A 17,867-nucleotide genomic window follows, 5' to 3' on the forward strand; every position below is an offset into this window, starting at 1 on the left:
ATGTAACCACGAAGTAGCGAGGTCCCACTGTACACAATACAGCGACATGAAGAGGTCTAATATCAGGTTTCCCTTCATAGTTGAGAAACATTAAATCGGATGATTACAGATGGAGGGGATCAGTCTTTATATAAACTCCTAAATGAAAATTAGTATATTATCCAAAAATGTCTTTCAGGAAAACGTTGCTTTCAATAACTGCCCCCTACTGAATCCCTAATACCCCCAATAATATAGCTGACTCCCTATTGGTGTGTGAATGGGTAAGTGTGAAGCACATTGTAAAGCGCTTTGGGAGGTCTTTATTGACTTGAAAAGCGCTATAGAAATGCAGACCATTTACCATATTTAATAAATTGCTTTCAATAACGAGGTGAATCTACAAATTGTAAAACCCATTATATTCAAAAATGCTTTGTTTCCCAGAATAGTTTAGGAATACATAGAGTGGGAATTTCTTTATCTGCTGTTTTAGAAATGCAAATCAAACAGTACTGTACTTGCCATTTGTGCTGATTAGTAACAAAAAGTAGCTCTTACCCTAAAAAAGGCCAAGTTCAAACAAAGCACAAGTTGAATTTAGTGCTATAACATTTATTGAATAAAAATCGGACACGAGTATTTTGTAGACAAAACGCCAGTCGATAGCCCGAGGTCATACTCGATCGAAGTCTGTGTCACATCGTGGAGACAATTGCATGTAACAGTTAATCGAATAGGGTCTTTAACTCTGAAAACAAGAACATTCCGCATACTCCTAAATGCTTCATCTTCATTGCAGCTATCCTCTGTGCCGTCCGCTTTGAAAAATTAAAGCATTGACACGAGGCCAGAGGACATCCACCCGATTTTACACTGGACAAAAGATGCTTTGCGACTTTACAGCGAGTTTGGGGAGACCGCCCATAGGGCAGCCCAATCACGTCGACGACGAAACCCGTGGCCACCCGAGAACGAAAATGAACGATTCCTTTGAAACAAAATAAAATGGTCAATGCTGGTGTGAAGAGTCCAGTCTTATTTACATTTAGCAAATTCTGGTTTTGGTCAGCGCCGGTGTCTTCCGTGCCCCGAATGTCCTCCGCCGCCGCCGTGATGTTTGCTTTTGTGTCCCCGTTCGCGTTCTCGCTCCCTGTCGTAGGAACGCGAGCGCTCGCGGTCTCTGCGATCTCCGCGGTGACCGGCTCCCCGCTCGTGTTTGTGTTTCTTGGAAGAGGCGTCGAAGGCGCCGCCGCGTTCCCTGTCCCGGTCCCTCTCTCGTTCCCGCTCCCGTTCGCTTTTGAGCGGCGTTCGCGACCGAGAGCGCGTACGCTTGCGCTTGTGTCCGCTGCTGTTGTGTCGCCCGCCGCTTTTGGAGTCGCTGTTGGCGTGATGGCTGAGTTTGGCTTTGATGTGCGGGAGAAGCGGCGAGGGGGGATGCCTGCGGGGCGACGGACTCCGGCTGTGAGAACGCGAGCGGGAGCGAGAACTGTATGTACCCGAGCGACTTCGTCTGTTGTTGTAGCTGGAAAAGACACAGAAGACACACAGGCGACATGAGCGTCTAGGTTTTAACAAGACTGATGCTTATATTTGCTACCACAAGGGGCATCCAAGGACTGAGTCCTTGCATGTCCTGCATGTTTTTGGAGTTTCTCTGCTCTAATACAGGTGATTCCAAGCACCTGGATCATTTTCAAGCTCCCACACAGCTTGCTAACAAGCTGAAAGTTGAAGATAAAGCTCCAAAACATGCAGGACACGCAGCTAGGTTCTCAAATCATAATAATTCTCTTTGCCAAAAAATGCTTAACCTAATGACAGCTATTTCCCAACTATACACCGTAACTTTTGTCAAACATTCAAGCTCGTGTTTAAGCACAGATGAGGCTAATGTATTCATTTGTTTCTTTCTAAGAACTGTGTTGCTGCTTTGTTTTTCCATGTTACAAAACTCGTTTGCTCAGTACTCGAATTATGAAAACACATTTGTCCAATACACTACCAACACACTTAACGGAACATTCTAGTTTTTGTTCTTCCATTTGCAAGGCATATTGACCAACATGTATTTTACGATCGATTAATATGTTCCTAGCATTTCATTTTAACTATCACCCATTGAATCCTAAATAAACATGAAAAGTGTGTATTTGTATTAAATTATAGCTTTCATCTACAATATTTGAAGATCTCCAATTTTTTCCTGTTCCATGCTGCCTTTAATAAATGGCAGCATGTTCAAAAAATCCAAAGCCGTGAATAAACAGGGTTTCTACAGCTTAGGGCAAGTTAAAATCAAGCCTTAATGCCCTTTGTAATCAAATATAAGCAAGTCGACACAAAACAAAAACAACCACAATTGAAACCAAAGATAAAAACACTAATAGTTCTAGCACACGATATACATTGTGCCTCATACACATAACCTGGCACGGCTTTTAGCTCCATGGTGAAAAACGTTCGTCAGCAGCTACTTCTAATTAAATTTACACTTGCTCATGGTCCAAAGTCAACATCTCGGTCTGAAGTGGCCATGTGTATTGTGGGCGGACCGAATCCACATCACCGTTTCGAATGTTGTTACTTTTAAAGTAAAAGAAAAAAAAAAGACAATTGTTAAATGTTACTTAACCTTTTTAGTTCAAACAAATATAAATCTTCGATTAATTACCATGTTTACATTTTGAAGACTTTCGAAAATTGGATTTAGGACATTTAAACGCCAATAAGGACCTTATTTATAAAATAATGAATTCAAAGCCTTTTTAGGACTAAGGATCCATGGGAACTCTTATAAATTTTACCCAGGGTCCCCAGTACTTTCATTGCAATCGACAGGTAGACGGTGATCTACGTAGGAAATTCCTCAACTTTAAAAACAATGAAACAGAGTAAATTCTGAATACAGGTTTGGTCATTTAAATCTTACCATAAGCAGATAACGTGAGCTTAAATATTTCATCTTTTTTCAACCAATGATTTTCAACAATTATGTCCTGCATTTCCTACATCACCATACCGGCACAGCCAATTGTGATAGTGGTGCGGTCAAATAGGCTTTTTTTTCGCCAATGCTATATGACGTACAAGTAGAATCAAACCATCGTACTGCCTGGCCAGGACAGCCACCCACATGTTGCTTCAAAGGAGTCAATGTGACAGTGCAGTACGAACATTAGCTGCAAGTAAGTTCTCTGCAATTTGCAGCCCACATCACTGACAAACGGAAAACAAGTACAACCCTAAACTGTCGATGCGACTTTTGGTTCATGCAACAGTTTAAAAATAGCTTTGGCAAAGTTGATGCCAGAGGTGGAACCAAAGCAGGGGTTGCAACATTAAAGTCTGCATCAACATTTACATTTTTATTCTGTCTGCATTGCTACTGTTTACATCAGAACTGGTGTCATATTAGTGAGGCAGAAGTGCAAAGGTGTCTGAACAGCGACAAACACAGACTTACTGCCTCCGGGGGGACCGAGATCTGGAACGCGACCGCGTCCTGGACTGTGAACGACTGCCGCTCCGACTGTTCCTCCCAATCTTTGCTTCCTTTCGAATTCTGGCAGCAAGACAGCATAAAGGTTTGTGTTGAAACCATAGCTGGGTACCGAACGGAACTATTAGCAGCAATTTCACATGATACCATTCTTAAAAAAAAAAGCATCTGCAGTGCAGAGACTTCAGTGAGCCACCTGGCTTTGAACTAGTCACACTAAAAATGATTTTATCTAAAAACATGCAAAAATCACCACCCTATCTTAAATATATTATCTCTTATTACCAACCGCAGAAAGAATACCCGAAAAAATTGATGATGTTTACCGGTTTAAATGTTAGCCATATCCCCCTAGTAGGATGGGGCTAGAGTCATTTCTGACTCTTTTTGGGAGATTGATTCAGAGGAGGGGATTCCCAGCCCCCTCGCTCAACCCAACTGAGGTGTTGTGAGTCCTTAGGTGACCAAGCCCCCTAATTCAAACCCCTAATGCTGAACGCCAAGCAGGGAGGCAACGGGTACCAATGTTTAAGTCTTAGGTATGACTCGGCCGAGGCTTGAACCACAAACTCCCAGTCTCGGGGCGGGCGCCATACCCCTAAGGCCACCGGGCTGGTATTTGTACTAAATTATATATATTATATATAAATGTTAACAGGTACAAAGAATAGGGATAGTAAAACTAAAAATGCTGGAGGAACCCATTCCCAGTTGAGATGAGATCAAATTTCACCGAACTAAGACAACATTAGCAATTTAAAAGCTAAAATTGAATTCCAATGTCCCAGCAAAGCATCACAGTATCTTACCCGTTGTGTGGACTTTTTGTCGCCTGAGAGCGACCATCAGTCTCTTTCTTAACAGTTTTGACGGTTTGGCTATTGGGGGACTTCTCTTCTACTTTGACAACATTTGGGGAAGAGGGCTTGGAAGCGGGCGAAAAGCCCCCCGCGCTTGTCAACGCCGGGGTTCCATCTGGATTCAGCCCTTTAGCCTTCAACTTGGCCTCGGCTAGGCACATCTTCCTTCTATCCACCTCCTTCTCGAGCTGCTCATAATTGGGCTGTAAAACATAGCTCTGTGAGTCAACACATCGAACATCTAAGTTTTCATGCATAAAAACTGTTATACCTTCTTCCTCGTGTACAGTTTAAGGGTAGTGATGCAGATCTCTTTGATGTCATCATCACTTGCGCCAAACAACATATACCACTGCGGTTTTGAGGGCAGGGGGATCTGTGGCAGAAAAACAGAAGTTACATCTTAACTCCATAGTGCCATATGACTAGTTTTCCTCTCACCTGCAGAGCTCGGGCTGCCAGGAATATGCAGGCACAGGCGATGGTTTCTGCTTGGAATCTCACAAACACGTTGGTCCTCAAGCTATCATTCATGTAATTCCTTTCAAGACAAAAAAGAGCAAACAAAAACATAGCATCTTCTCTAAACAAAGCCACTCTTGGGCTCATGATTTGAAATATAAACAATTTGTCAACATTCACCTAACTATTGCCAAAATACAATGGTACCTTTGAGGACAAACCTGGTGTTAATGAATATGTCTCTGAAAAAATATAACTATATATTAAAACTTTGAGGGCATTCATGACAACGCAAATAAAATGTCTTCCAATAAGAATTAGTTATTATTCTAGCCGCCGTCAACGGAAGCCTCTTGTTTTTTTTGTGTGATTATGACCTGGCTCGGGAGTGCTTAATAATTGTTTACACTTTAAGATTTATTATTGAATACATCAGTAATAATTGGTTGTCATCGCTAGCTTTTGTGTGTTCCTAAATTTCATACCAATTTATATTGTCAACTTTGGGATAAATGAATTTGTAATAAAATGGAAAGATTTGCTTTATTGCCTGATTGTCGGTACCATTGTATAACAATAGCCAATAAAGACCCATAGGGTAAGCTCAAGTGAGAACTTTTGTTTCTGTGAAATTTAACTTTGTCCGTTTCTCTCCAGGGTATCTTAAATTTTTTGGGATGACAAACGTCCTTCTGACAACCTGCCCAGCTTACACTACAAACTGCCATGTGCAGATGAGGTGACGACATGCCATGAGAACATGCACAAAAGAAACTGTAGGAACGTGTCTGACGGTCGCTACATTTGGATTATAACCCAAAAGGAAATTTGAATGCAAAAGGAATGTTAAGTCCATATGCAGAAGCGACATTTTAGGGAGTCAGCAATGAGGAAGCTTACATGGCTAAACATTGTCACCATCGTTCATTAATCAGCAACAAAATTGACTTAAGATGATTGCCTAAAAATTGGTTACACAAAGTCAAAAGTGCAGCATATACTAACGTAATAAGGCATTTAATCGTTTTTCTCTAACGTAAACTACATGCGGTGACATCAGAAAATATTGAGAATGTTGGGCAAAATGAGTAAACAAAGACATTGAAAAATAGTTTCTCAATCGAAACAACTTACAAATCCCAAAACCCACACCCTCACTAAGAATATTCCCCATCGCAAAGTATGCATAAACTATGTGAAACCTTTCCCCAATTATATTTTTAGGTTCATCTTAACACTGCAATCCAGCAAGTTAGGCCGTAAATGGTGGTTCAGATCTACCAGCCACCATTTCATGAGCCACAAGCTACTTAAATGGCTCAACAAGAGAAACTATGACCGCAACAACATCCCACTTTTGTTGCATTACAACTAGTGTATAGCAAAAGGGTCCTGAAGGCAAAACCTGAAAACTGGATCCGCCTGCAAAACGGACATGTCTGGACAACACGCCAATTTGGGACATGACACTACTACTTTCTCAAAAAGCTAACTGTGTTCAATTCATAATCATTGTCAACTAAAAAGTAGCAAAAACAGTGTCACATAGTAATCTAAAAGGCTTGGCACAAAGAAAAATACAAATCCTTGTGGAGAGCCAAGAGAAAATAAGATGATGTAGGCTGTTGGGAAAGGCCCGAGCACCCCCTTCAACGACTCTCAGCATTGGGACTGGCTGTGTGGAGAGGGGCAGCCAGCCAAAGGGAGTGAGACTTCCCCAGGTCATGTGGTTGAAGGAGGCAGAGTTCAGAGGTTCTTTTTGTGACTTACCAGCACGGACTACCCTTTAATCAAAGAGTAGAGAGAAAGGACAAAGTTAAATCACGCTCCCTGACACCGTCAACAATTTACAGCAAGTCCACAGGCGTGAAACTTCACAGGGGGGTGAGAATACGAATTGCAGCAATATGTCAACTGGGTAAAAATGGCAGTACTTTATAATACGCTTCAAAACAACAAGGATGCTAAATAGCACTGATCTAAAAGCTACAGCTTTCCAGCATAGATTGACTTTAATGATGTCCTGGGACAGAATCGGGCGGCCTTTTAAACGTTCATCTTTAGCCCGGGTCTTTCTTTCAGGTGAGACTTGTCTCTGATACAAAAAAAGGAAGCGACTGAAGATGAGGTTGAAAGCAAATAAGAAACTTACCACGCTGTCTGGACAAGGGTTTGGTTCTTCTCACACTCCAGGACTTGCAAGTACATAACAATCATCTAGACAAAAAAAGGGTACATCAAATTCATAAACATTGCAAAAAGTAGAATGGTTAGATGTGTGTTGGGTCTAATCTTACCTTGTGCGGATGTTTGACATGCACACAGAAGCCCAGTTCCTTGAGAATACGACGCTCAGCTTTGATGACTTGATTTTTGGTGTTTATGTAGTTCTGATCAAGAATCAATGAACTTGGAGTCCTATTTAAAATGGATTAAAAATAAAGGATCGTCCCATTTTCAAATCTAACTAAGAACCATTCTGTTTCTTTGTACTCTATTGTTCAGTTTTCTATTACAACCAACTCTCAGCAGATCTGTTAACTGCATGCCTCTGACAGTTTGCTGGGCTTTGAAGACTCCTGTGGTTCTGTAAATTTATGGGAGCTGTCGATGTTAAGAATCCCCACCTGTCACAGCATTGAAATATCATCAATTGTCCTTGCACATAACGTGTATAACCACACATTTCTTATGATGACAAAGGTTTAAAATCTCCCTACTATAGACAAAATCATCAGTTAAAAAAGTTTGGTAAGACTGCAAACCCAAGTCACACCACACCAAGTATATGCAAACTGTAAATGTTAGTTTTACATACCCGTAAATAGTATTTCTACTGAAATTGATAACTAGTAGAGGAATAACAAAGACATAAAACAGGTGTTAAATAAAACCAAGTACAAATCCAAGTCACACAACATTAAGCATACGGAAACTGTAAAAGTGAGTCTTAAGTTCATATCATTTTACTGAAACTGGTAACAGAGGAATAAAGAATAATAAGGACACAAAAAGAGCTGTTTAAAATTTACTAAAAAAGAAGCTAGTCTCATCTTAAAATTCAACAAATTAATCTTATATTTAGTCGGGACGCGCCATTTAAGGTGTAAATATTTTTTCTCTTCGATATGTCTCATCAATGCCCAAAAAGCACTTGAGCTCTATTTTCCATAGCGCCTATCTGCTTTAGAGCTTTTCGGGGCTGAAAACATTAGGTCTGAGATATGCGGATTGAGGGAGTGCTGCAGTGATGTCATGCTCGTTCCTGACGGTTTTATTTTAATTGCATTTGTAATTGTTTATTGATATTGTTAATGCCATTTACACGTGCATCATGAAAGAGCGGACTAAGGCTGCAATAAAGCCAGGAGATGTTGGCAGAGAGCAACAAAGTTCCCCATTACGTACACCTCCTTTGCATGTCAACAATTGAATCTTCAATTAAGAAACTGGCATCTACGCTCATAAAATTAACGCACAAAAAAATCAGATTTAAAATGTTACTTATGTACCTACAACAAAGTAAATTGTTGGCAACAAACAAGATGATATTTCAATAGCTGTGAACGGTGCGTTGCGCTAATCGCACAATCAAAATCTACGGTAAACAGTAGTCAAAAGAGAACTACGTTACCCAAGGTTCTGTAGCTTGAAGGACAGAGACCCAAAACTTAAGACTGAACCACAGAAGTCTTCAAGGAGCCCAGGGGGCCAAGGACCAGCGGCCAACCTGTCATCCCCGATCCCAGTGCCCCGAGGTGGCGCAGACCACGGGCGTCTCCCACAGGAAGGGGCCTGGGCGAGGAGATTGGCCCCCTTGGATCATGGTTGTCATGCCGACTGCTTCATCTTACGTACCATTCCACATCACCCAGGCTTTGGTAAATGTAGCTGGTCGCTGTTAGTTGGTTGCAAGGGAAAAAAGAAGCCAAGTTAATGCCAAGGTCTCAGAGTGCTGCCAAGAACACACTTCTAATACAAAATTCTCACTGCCGAAGCAATTGTGCCATGTCTTAAGACAGTGTTTCTCAACCTTTTCAGATCAGTGTACCTGCTGCAACTTTTTTCCTAGCCGGGAACCCCTGAACCAGGGATTAAAAAGGGAAAAAAACATTTAACTCCGCCCGAAAAACTATTGGGTTAAAAACTGGCAAATGTAAAGATCAGATGTTGTTTCATCCAATTATGCAAGTTGTTTGACCTAAACCTTCCTAATAAAATCAACAAATTATTCTATGTTTTAGTAAATTAAACAAAGTGTGGTTTTACTCAAATTAAAGTAAACCCTTTTGACCGAAATACCAAGATTGGGTGTTCTTTACAATACTAACCGAAAAAGTAGATATGTGTGAACCATTGACACATTTTTTATTTCGGGTTTACATTAGGACTGCAACTAACAATTAATTTCATAATAAATCGGTCGATTATTTTTTCTGATGAATCTGATTTCTCCAAAACAATTTTATTTCCTTCTTTTTATTCAAATATTGTGAAGTATTTGACAAATACAAAAAGTATACAAAACAACACCATATACTGTAATACAAAACAAAAAATATATAAATATTTGTCAATTAACTTGACAATTAACTATCTACCTTGGTCATATCCCTCAAGAGTGGTGACCGACAGCAATTAACAATATTACAAATATGTAAGAAACTTTGTTCCCTACCGCCTTATCCGAAGATCAGATTATATTTGGACTCATCAAAGAAAACAAAAATTGGCAATGTATTTCGTTTACGTGTTGCAATTTATTTACCCACAAAAATATAAACAAACCCCCTTTTCAGAACTTGTCAACACATTTGTTTATGGGTTGAATATTGGAATATGATTAACATTCCCAATATTAATATAATATATGCTCAAGAATCTGCCCCTTGTGTAGTTAAAAATGTCATTATTATTACTGTTTTTACTTTATTTTATATACATAGTTTCCGTTTCTTTCCCTCCCTCTGCAGCAGTGTCTGTTCCCTTAAAAATCGTTAACTTTGTTTCATGATGAGTTGAAACTTTCATGCCAGTTTTGTTTGTTATGGTGCAATGTTCAATATTTTGGATTTTTAAATGTAAGATAACATTATTACAAAATGGCCTTGGCACTCCCTGCATGACCAAAGCAGTACAACTCCCAGCGTCACCGCGGAATTGAGTGAAGCCTCTTTTTAAATTGATTTAACATACTTGGTAGCCCATAAAGAACGCAATACAGCGGATCGATGATCTAATTAGTTGTCAACGCTTTTTATCAATTAATTGTTACAGCTCTGGTTTACATTGCTTGTTTTGTCATTGGTGCCTAAACTAAATGTTTTACAAATTGACTTAAGTAGTGGTCGGGTCCATATCTGACCCAAGTATAATCATATCAGTTTGACTTAAGTTTTTGGGGTGAACTATTTGAATATTTCTGTCATTTACGGTCATCCCTGTTAATTATTATTTCAGTGTGCAACATTTATATGACCACTTTTGAAATAGATTCTAAAATCTGACAAACCCCTCATAAGTGCTGTGAACTGCCACCCTCTTAGAACCACTGTCTTAAGGCGCTCCTGAATTTTGATGGGACACAAATTGTTGTGCTAATCAAAACTAAAATGTGGGGGAGAGACAGAAGCATTTAAACACCTGAGAGTACAATGATGAACAGAATGGTACTTTGTCCAAAATTTGAAAGACAATCATAACTTACAGAAATAGGCTTAGAATGTGTCCATTAAATTTGCTTTTCAAGAAACATATTTTGTAAAATCTGTGATACTTACTTTTTGATTCTGATCTGCTTCAAGTGATGAAAAACATTGATGACATCTCGTATTCGCCTGGGTGCTTCTTCAATCTTGGAGGCCAAGTTAATACAAGCCATTGCAACAATCTGAATACAAACGGAGCACAAAATTGCAAGAGGGAGGTCGTTGAAAACAGCACCAAGAGCCTGTAAATAGCACTACGGTTAGTCGACGTAAACCGATGATAGATTTAGTAAACAATGAATTTCATTGTCCACGATTGTTGCCAGACACATTTTACACAATCATAATTTCTGAGAAGAGTCAACAACAGTGTCAACAAAAAGTATGGGGAAAAAAAACTTAAAAAGTTCGGGGGAATTTTAGCCTGGATACGGCGAATAAAAAGACCACTTGCGAAGTTTTCAAAGCAGACCTTACGTATAATGAGTTTTATACACAATTATTTATCCATAAAAGCTTGGACATTATGCTCGACTGTGCCTGACAAACATTTAAAAATAAATACATGCAGCCCCAAAGAAGAAATACCAGTTGTTGAAACGTTGAACATGACAATTGTCAGTTGTTAAAACCGCCATATGTCAAATTGCTGAGAATCATTATGTACTTTTGTTACAGACTTTGTAGTTAACCACTGACTGTACTTTACAAAATGCACACACTTGTTCTATTTACGGTACGACTGCTGCTAATGAATCTGTTCTTGGTTTACATAAGGGTTTAAGATCAGGTTACTTGCGCAACAGGTTCAATATTGAGTACTTCTGGCTCAGGGACACAATTCACTATTTTTACACATTTAGACCTGGAGTGCAACAACATATTTGTACCACTCCTGGCAGAAGGGCTACAGCTACCTTTACGGCTGGTAAGAAGAATTACAAGTTTTTTGTATTAGTGTTCCTAGCCAACGAGATACATCAGAATACAGACGCAAGTGAGATGCTAGTCTTCTACCCTTCCCTGGATACTTTTGAGGGTGTATGGTTTACGCGAGAAAAATTATGAAGGAGGAACGATCCACAGACAAATGTCAAAGATTCACAATCACAGCTGAGTGCAAATACATCCTTATCCTTTCAGATCTCAGAACTAACTGCTATTTTTGCACAGAAACCACGTTTGCACGGTTTTTGAAACCATTATTCACAACTAAAGTTATGCAGGAGATAGAAATGTAAGTGAGAAAATTGATCATATGGGGCTCAGGCATTATATCGTACCTATGAGATGCATACGAGACGTCAGAGTGAAATAGAATGCACTGGATAATTAGCTTCTGTCTGGAAATCTTGTTTGTCAGCATTTGAAATGTAGTCTAAAATATGTAGTGCAACGCTTACTAAAAAAAATCTGCCGTAACTGGCTTTTGGGTCAAAAAGGTTTCTGACCCCATGTTTACAAGGATATTTGTTACCCTGACTTTTTTTTTTTTTTTAATTTCGATTATCCCTAAAAACAGACTGGTTCAATAATAGATTTGTCTTTACTGACCAGTCACTGCACCTAGGTTTAGACAGCGAATTCTTGTTATTTTATACGGATCCGTAGTATGTTCATTACCAGATAATTATTACAATGTACGAAATATTGTTGTTTGTTACCGTTAGATACATGATTGAATCAACTTCATGCGAAACAATAGCAATTACCCGATTATTTGCCTCATTACTTTAATAGCCGGTGACTGATCAACGAGGAAAATAGTCGTTACAGCCCCAATAGTGCCTCAACTGAATACACATGTATCTGAACACGACAAAATACGAACGATTTCTAAAAAGTTTATAATTTGACCCTTGTACGAAACGTTTGAGCAGGGATTACCCCGCGTTTGAAATGTGTTCAACATGGCGCCCGCCAACGTTACAACAACGAAACGCAGCAGCGGCCTAGTAATTCAAATAACACTACAGGACTTACCTCAAAACTATGTTTGACGAAGGACTTGGAGTAAAAGAAACGATGGAAAAGCACCTGGCCCGTTGCCATTGCCACCTGTTGAAACCACATCATGAATAAACATTTTTCGATTATTTTTTTCCCCCCTCGAAAGAACACAATGGCCCGTCGCCATTTTGATTACCACACGAGTAAGACTAGGCAAGCTAGCTGCTAATAGGCCCGAATGGCTTGTTTTCACGTTAACATTTAAAAACTAAAAATACAAAACGTGGATTAATACATAAAATGTTTAACCTGTGGTAAACGTAGAAGAATGCCCGCCGCTTGTATCAGCTCACATCCCAGAATTCGAAGGTCGGTCTCGGTGTGGAGGTCGAGGCCGTCGAGCATAGACGGCGTGGGAGAGAGCCTATCCTCGGGAATGAGCGAGTTGTCGATCGTAAGATAAACTTCGGAGTAAACTTTATCGCCAATAAGGATCCCATCGTTGTTCGTTGACGTGGTAGAAGATACAGAAAGGGGACCTGCGGCCATAATCATTCAAAAAAATCCGACAACGGGCCGCGGCGATACAGTAAACTACACGACGAAACAGGGCGCAGGTCTAAGAGGGTGACGTCACAGGGTTGACGAGGCTCGCACGTTAGTATACATCCGAGACAAAAAGTAGTCTCGCGGAATCATTTGAAATTCACATGTTAGATTTTTTTTTATTTGTCTCTGAACATTTAGTCATGATTTCATTGGTTTTCCAACTAAATTAGTTTTATTATTTAATCATTGCGTTATTATTTTGTGATCACTTTATTAATTTAGTTGGAATTGAATTGAAATGTCTTTACTGTCATTGATATAAACGTTGTGAAACATTGTATGCAACGAGATACGACATGGCACTCCAGGGTAAACATGTAATAAAGACATTAAAATAAATAAAAAAAATACATAAAAACTATCAGGATAAAAGGCAGAAAAAAACATGTTCAACGTAGTGCTTGGAGACTGGTCAAAGTTATAATAATAATAATAATAGCAATAATAATCCATCCATCCATTATCAGCACCGCTTATCCCCAGTAGGGTCGAGGGGGTGCTGGAGCCCATCCCAGCTATCTTCGGGCAGAGGGCAGGGGACACCCTCAACTGGTTGCCAGCCAGCCGCAGGGCAAGCAATAGAATAGAATAGAAAAGAATAGAATAGAATAGAATAGAATAGAATAGAATAGAATAGAATAGAATAGAATAGAATAGAATAGAATAGAACAGAATAGAATAGAATAATAATAGTAATAATAATAGTGCAATGTTTTTGACTAAAAAGAAAAGTGCATCGTATCGGTAGTACAATAAAAAGAAGCGCAATAACATTTAGTAGCAAAAATAAATAAATAGAAGAAACCCAAAGCTGCACTTCAGCACCGAAATGCAAGGCCAAAATGTACTGTTATTTTAGAATAATATCACACAAGTAGAATTTAAAAGTAGTCATCTAAATAATTACCTCAGCAAAAGTAAATACACTAAACAGCGTGCATGCTGTGCAGGTCCTCCACGAAGGGGAAAAAACGTTGAGAACCCCGGCCCGACTTAACTATTGACATTTTATGCATGAACCCGGATTTCGGGCCCAAGGTCTCACCTCTAGTTACGACTTTGTCCTGTTCACAAAACCAGAATATTCAGTTTATTTCGTTATTTGTTTCTGTCTCATAAAAGTCCAGAACTGCTCTCGTCAGCTCTTGTTCCTTTGTCCTAATACTTGGGCAGAATCTTGGAAGTTGAATTGAACACGCGGCGGGAGATTGAATTTCGGCACCAACAATTATTGTATGGTACAGCTGTTTTTGTGCGGATATCTTGTTGTTTTATTTGTTATTCATAGGTTGATAATGTTTTTGGGGTTTTCTGCCTGAATTAAAAGGCAGAAACAATTCCTACAAAAGCTATCACACGTAACATTTGGACTATTTATCCTGACCTTCTTTGTACCTTATTTTTTCTGTTTCAAGTAAATGTTTATCCTGGAGTGCCATGTCTAATCTCGTTGTAAACGAGGTTTACTACAATGACAAGAAAGACAATTTTTTTGCTGAACAGCGTGCAATTTTTCAAAGGAATTTTCCAATGTTTACAGTGCATTATCGTTAAAGTGTATATGTAAGGACTTACTTTATTTAAAACCTCACATTTTTGAGAAATATTTTTTTATTAAAATGGAATTTTTTTTAAATTATTTGCTATCTTTTTTCAAAGCTAATATTTTTATTGAAAAAAATCTCTGTTTTCACAAGGCAAGCATCCCGTCGGTCCCGTTTTGTCACCCGTTTTCCATTCGTCTTTTCCTGATTTCCCCGTTTGTCTCCTGCTACGACCCGTTTTTTGACCCCGACCACGGTCTGATCTCCCATCCCGGCCACGACCTGTTTTTCCATCTAACTGCAATACGATCTCCCGCTCCGGAAGATCCACTTCCGCATTCGGAACAGGCTCCGACCCCGTGAGCGGCTTGCTTCCCGCGTCCAGCGAGCACCGGATTGCTGGCACTGCCTTTCATCTATATTTCAATAAACTTGTGAGTAAGGTTACACATCTGGGTACTCCTTCTGTTCTGGTCGTGACAAATACTGATTAAAAACACATTATTATATTAGTTGGAGAAAAGGTGTACACCAACATGTGGAAGAAGTGAATCTTTATATTTATTGGCTTGTGCAGTCTTATAAGTTTGCAAACCAGAACTCAGCTGATGTATTCCATATCAATTTTGTCTCTGGGATTCAAACTACTCAAAGATCTCCTTACCTATTTCCGTGTACGGTCCAAGCTTTTTTTTTCCAGTCATGTTCTTTTGCAAAAAATAAAAAATAAATCGTACAAATAAAAATACTTACTTCTGTTCTGGTCGAGACAGACATTATCAATACCATCTGCCTGGTGCTATATTATTTATTTCACTGGTAAAATAATTTTAAAATATGTCAATACAAGAAAATATACAAAATTTAGAGGAGCAATTTAATCCCTCCACACAAACAAGATTTTAATTTAATGAGCGTTTTGTTGAATGCAATGTACATGGTTATATAGGTTTGTCACATGAATTTTCACCGTGTTGAGATGTTTGTTTTTGTATACGATATTTATATATATATACATATATATGTACAGTATATACACCAGGGTTGGGTAGGGTTACTTTAACTGGATTACTTTCAATTACTTTTGGATTACTCCAAAACCAAATATGCTAATAAAAGGCAAAAGAAACTAAATATGAATAAAATTACTAAATTTTGTGCAGGCTTGGAGAGTAACGGAATACATGGAACGGCAAAAATGATGTTGGCAAGCTGTTTGGATTTATTTTCATTTAGTTTCTGTCGCATTTTATGTTAGTTTTGCCGGAGATCAAAGAGATCAAAGCCAGGAGAGAAAGCTTACCACGTGTTGTAAGTCATCATTTTATTCATTTTTAGTTTATTTTGTCCTTTATTAGCATATTTGGTATTGGAGTAATCCAAAAGTAATTGAAAGTAATCCCGTTAAAGTAACCCTACCCAACCCTGATATACACACATTTATATAAATTTATTTATGTATTTATTTTAAATAACAGAGGTTTGTCACGTGACGTTTCACTATGTTTGATTTTGAATACCAACATTTTTTTTAATTACAGACGTTTGTCACGTGATGTTTCACTGCGTTGTAATGTTTGATTTTGTAAACAAAAAAATATATTTATTAAAAAAAAAAAATCACAGAAATTCAAGTGTGTCACTGTCGAGAAATGACTATACGAGTGAAAAACGGAAATCCAAACTGCTAAAATGACGTAAGATTACGGGAATTTAGTCCGGACTTCTTCCTTCTACCTTTCGAACATATCCTTCCGCACACGTGCTTACATGATCGCGTATAGTGTTACCAAATTCTAGTCTTATGTGTGGATGGATGTATATATTTATACTTTGACACCGATCCTTCAATTGGCATAATGATGTTGTGAGTCCATCGCCAATCCCGGTAAATTGTTCAACTGAGAAGAATTCTGCTTCTGATATGAATGCTGTGCACCTCAGTACAGCCCATATTACGTCTAGTCAAGACGTTGTAGTACTTATGGAGATGCAGCAGATGGAACTACCCACCCAACATTTCGAATATTTTATCATTAAACCTTTTTTCTCGAATGTCCTATTTCTTTGTATTTGTTTTTAAATAGATTCATAAAATTGGCTTTGAGACACTCCATCAATGCAAAATTATATATTAGGTCCCTGTTTGAGGCATTCAATTAGATTTTTAGTTTTGAAGTGTCAGTGTAGTTGTATTTTTTATTGTATTTGTAGTTTTTCCTGCAGTTGGATTACTCTGTAGTCTTTCTGTTGTCAAGTCAAGTCAAGTTAAATTTATTTATATAGCCCTTAATCACAAAAATGTCTCAAAGGACTGCACAGGATTACAATTACAAAATTACACAATTACCTGATCTTAAACCAGCATGTATTTTTTGTATTATTAATCTAGTTTTGGGCAGCACGGCAGCGCAGTGGTTAGCGCTTGTGCGGCACAGTTCATGTCATGGGAACCTGTCGTGGGTTCAAATCCAGCTCCAGACTTCCTGTGCGGAGTTTGCATGTTCTTCCCGTGCTTGCGTGGGTTTCCTCCGGGCACTCCGGTTTCCTCCCACGTTCCAAAAACATGCATTTCAGGTGAATTGGCCGGTCCAAATTGTCCCTAGGTGTGAATGAGCGAATGCGTTGTCTGTCCCTGTGTGCCCTGCGATTGGCTGGCAACCAGTTCAGGGTGTCCCCTGCCCACTGCCCGGAGATGGCTGGGATGGGCTCCAGCCCCCCTGCGACCCTAATGAGGATAAGCGGTACGGCTGATGAGATGAGATGAGAGAATCTAGTTTTTCTTTGTGGTATTTCAATAGTACCATAATATTCTGTAGTATTTTTGTAGAATTAGTGTATGTGTGTTTTGTAGTATGTCTTTTATGAAGAAGTAGTCTTTCTGTCGAAATATTCTTGGAGTAGTATATTTGTATTTTAATATTACTATAATGGTTTTCTTTAGTATTTCTATAGATGTATTTTTGAAGTATTTCCATGGTAGTGTTTTTATAGTAATTTGGTAGTATTTTGTATTATATCCATAGTCATATTTTTTAAGTTTCAATTTCTCATTTTTGTAATATTACTGTAGTATATCTGTTGCAATATTTCGCTGGTAGTATTTTGTCTTATAGTATTACTGTCTTAGGTGTGTTTTGTAGTATGTCTTTTATGAAGAAGTAGTATTTTTGTAGTATTTCTGTCGAAATATTCTTGGAGTAGTATATTTGTATTTTAATATTACTATAATGATTTTCTTTAGTATTTCTAT

The 17,867-nt window shown here is 38.7% G+C and overlaps 1 protein-coding gene across 2 annotated transcripts; it reads right to left on the minus strand.

Annotated features, from left to right (window-relative positions):
- Positions 1-573: 573 nt before the first annotated feature.
- Positions 574-13,117, minus strand: ccnl1a (cyclin L1a). Of its 2 annotated transcripts, none has more exons than XM_088345172.1 (10): positions 12,771-13,117; positions 12,495-12,569; positions 10,584-10,753; positions 7,101-7,221; positions 6,956-7,020; positions 4,783-4,882; positions 4,613-4,717; positions 4,291-4,544; positions 3,446-3,544; positions 574-1,504 (listed from the first exon to the last, which is right to left on the minus strand). In XM_088345172.1, exons 1-10 carry the CDS (start codon positions 13,014-13,016, stop codon positions 1,048-1,050), a joined length of 1,692 nt encoding a protein of 563 aa, XP_088201298.1. In that variant the 5' UTR covers positions 13,017-13,117; the 3' UTR covers positions 574-1,047. The 2 variants fall into 2 exon arrangements, with proteins under 2 accessions (XP_088201298.1, XP_088201299.1); XM_088345173.1 differs by having other exon boundaries at positions 10,584-10,693; positions 12,771-13,116.
- Between the last annotated feature and the right edge of the window lie 4,750 nt (positions 13,118-17,867).

This window comes from Urocampus carinirostris, chromosome 10 (assembly GCF_059441175.1).
Source record: "Urocampus carinirostris isolate Australia breed hairy pipefish chromosome 10, RoL_Ucar_1.0, whole genome shotgun sequence".
Taxonomy (NCBI): domain Eukaryota; kingdom Metazoa; phylum Chordata; class Actinopteri; order Syngnathiformes; family Syngnathidae; genus Urocampus; species Urocampus carinirostris.

Excerpts from the sequence above, each read along its gene's own strand:
- ccnl1a (XM_088345172.1), bottom strand. The coding sequence starts at position 13,016 with ATGATTATGGCCGCAGGTCCCCTTTCTGTATCTTCTACCACGTCAACG. Across the intron at positions 7,222-10,583 it reads AAGCAGATCAGAATCAAAAA|GACTCCAAGTTCATTGATTC; the intron begins GTAAGTATCACA and ends CATTTTAAATAG. Across the intron at positions 7,021-7,100 it reads ATGTCAAACATCCGCACAAG|ATGATTGTTATGTACTTGCA; the intron begins GTAAGATTAGAC and ends TTTTTTGTCTAG.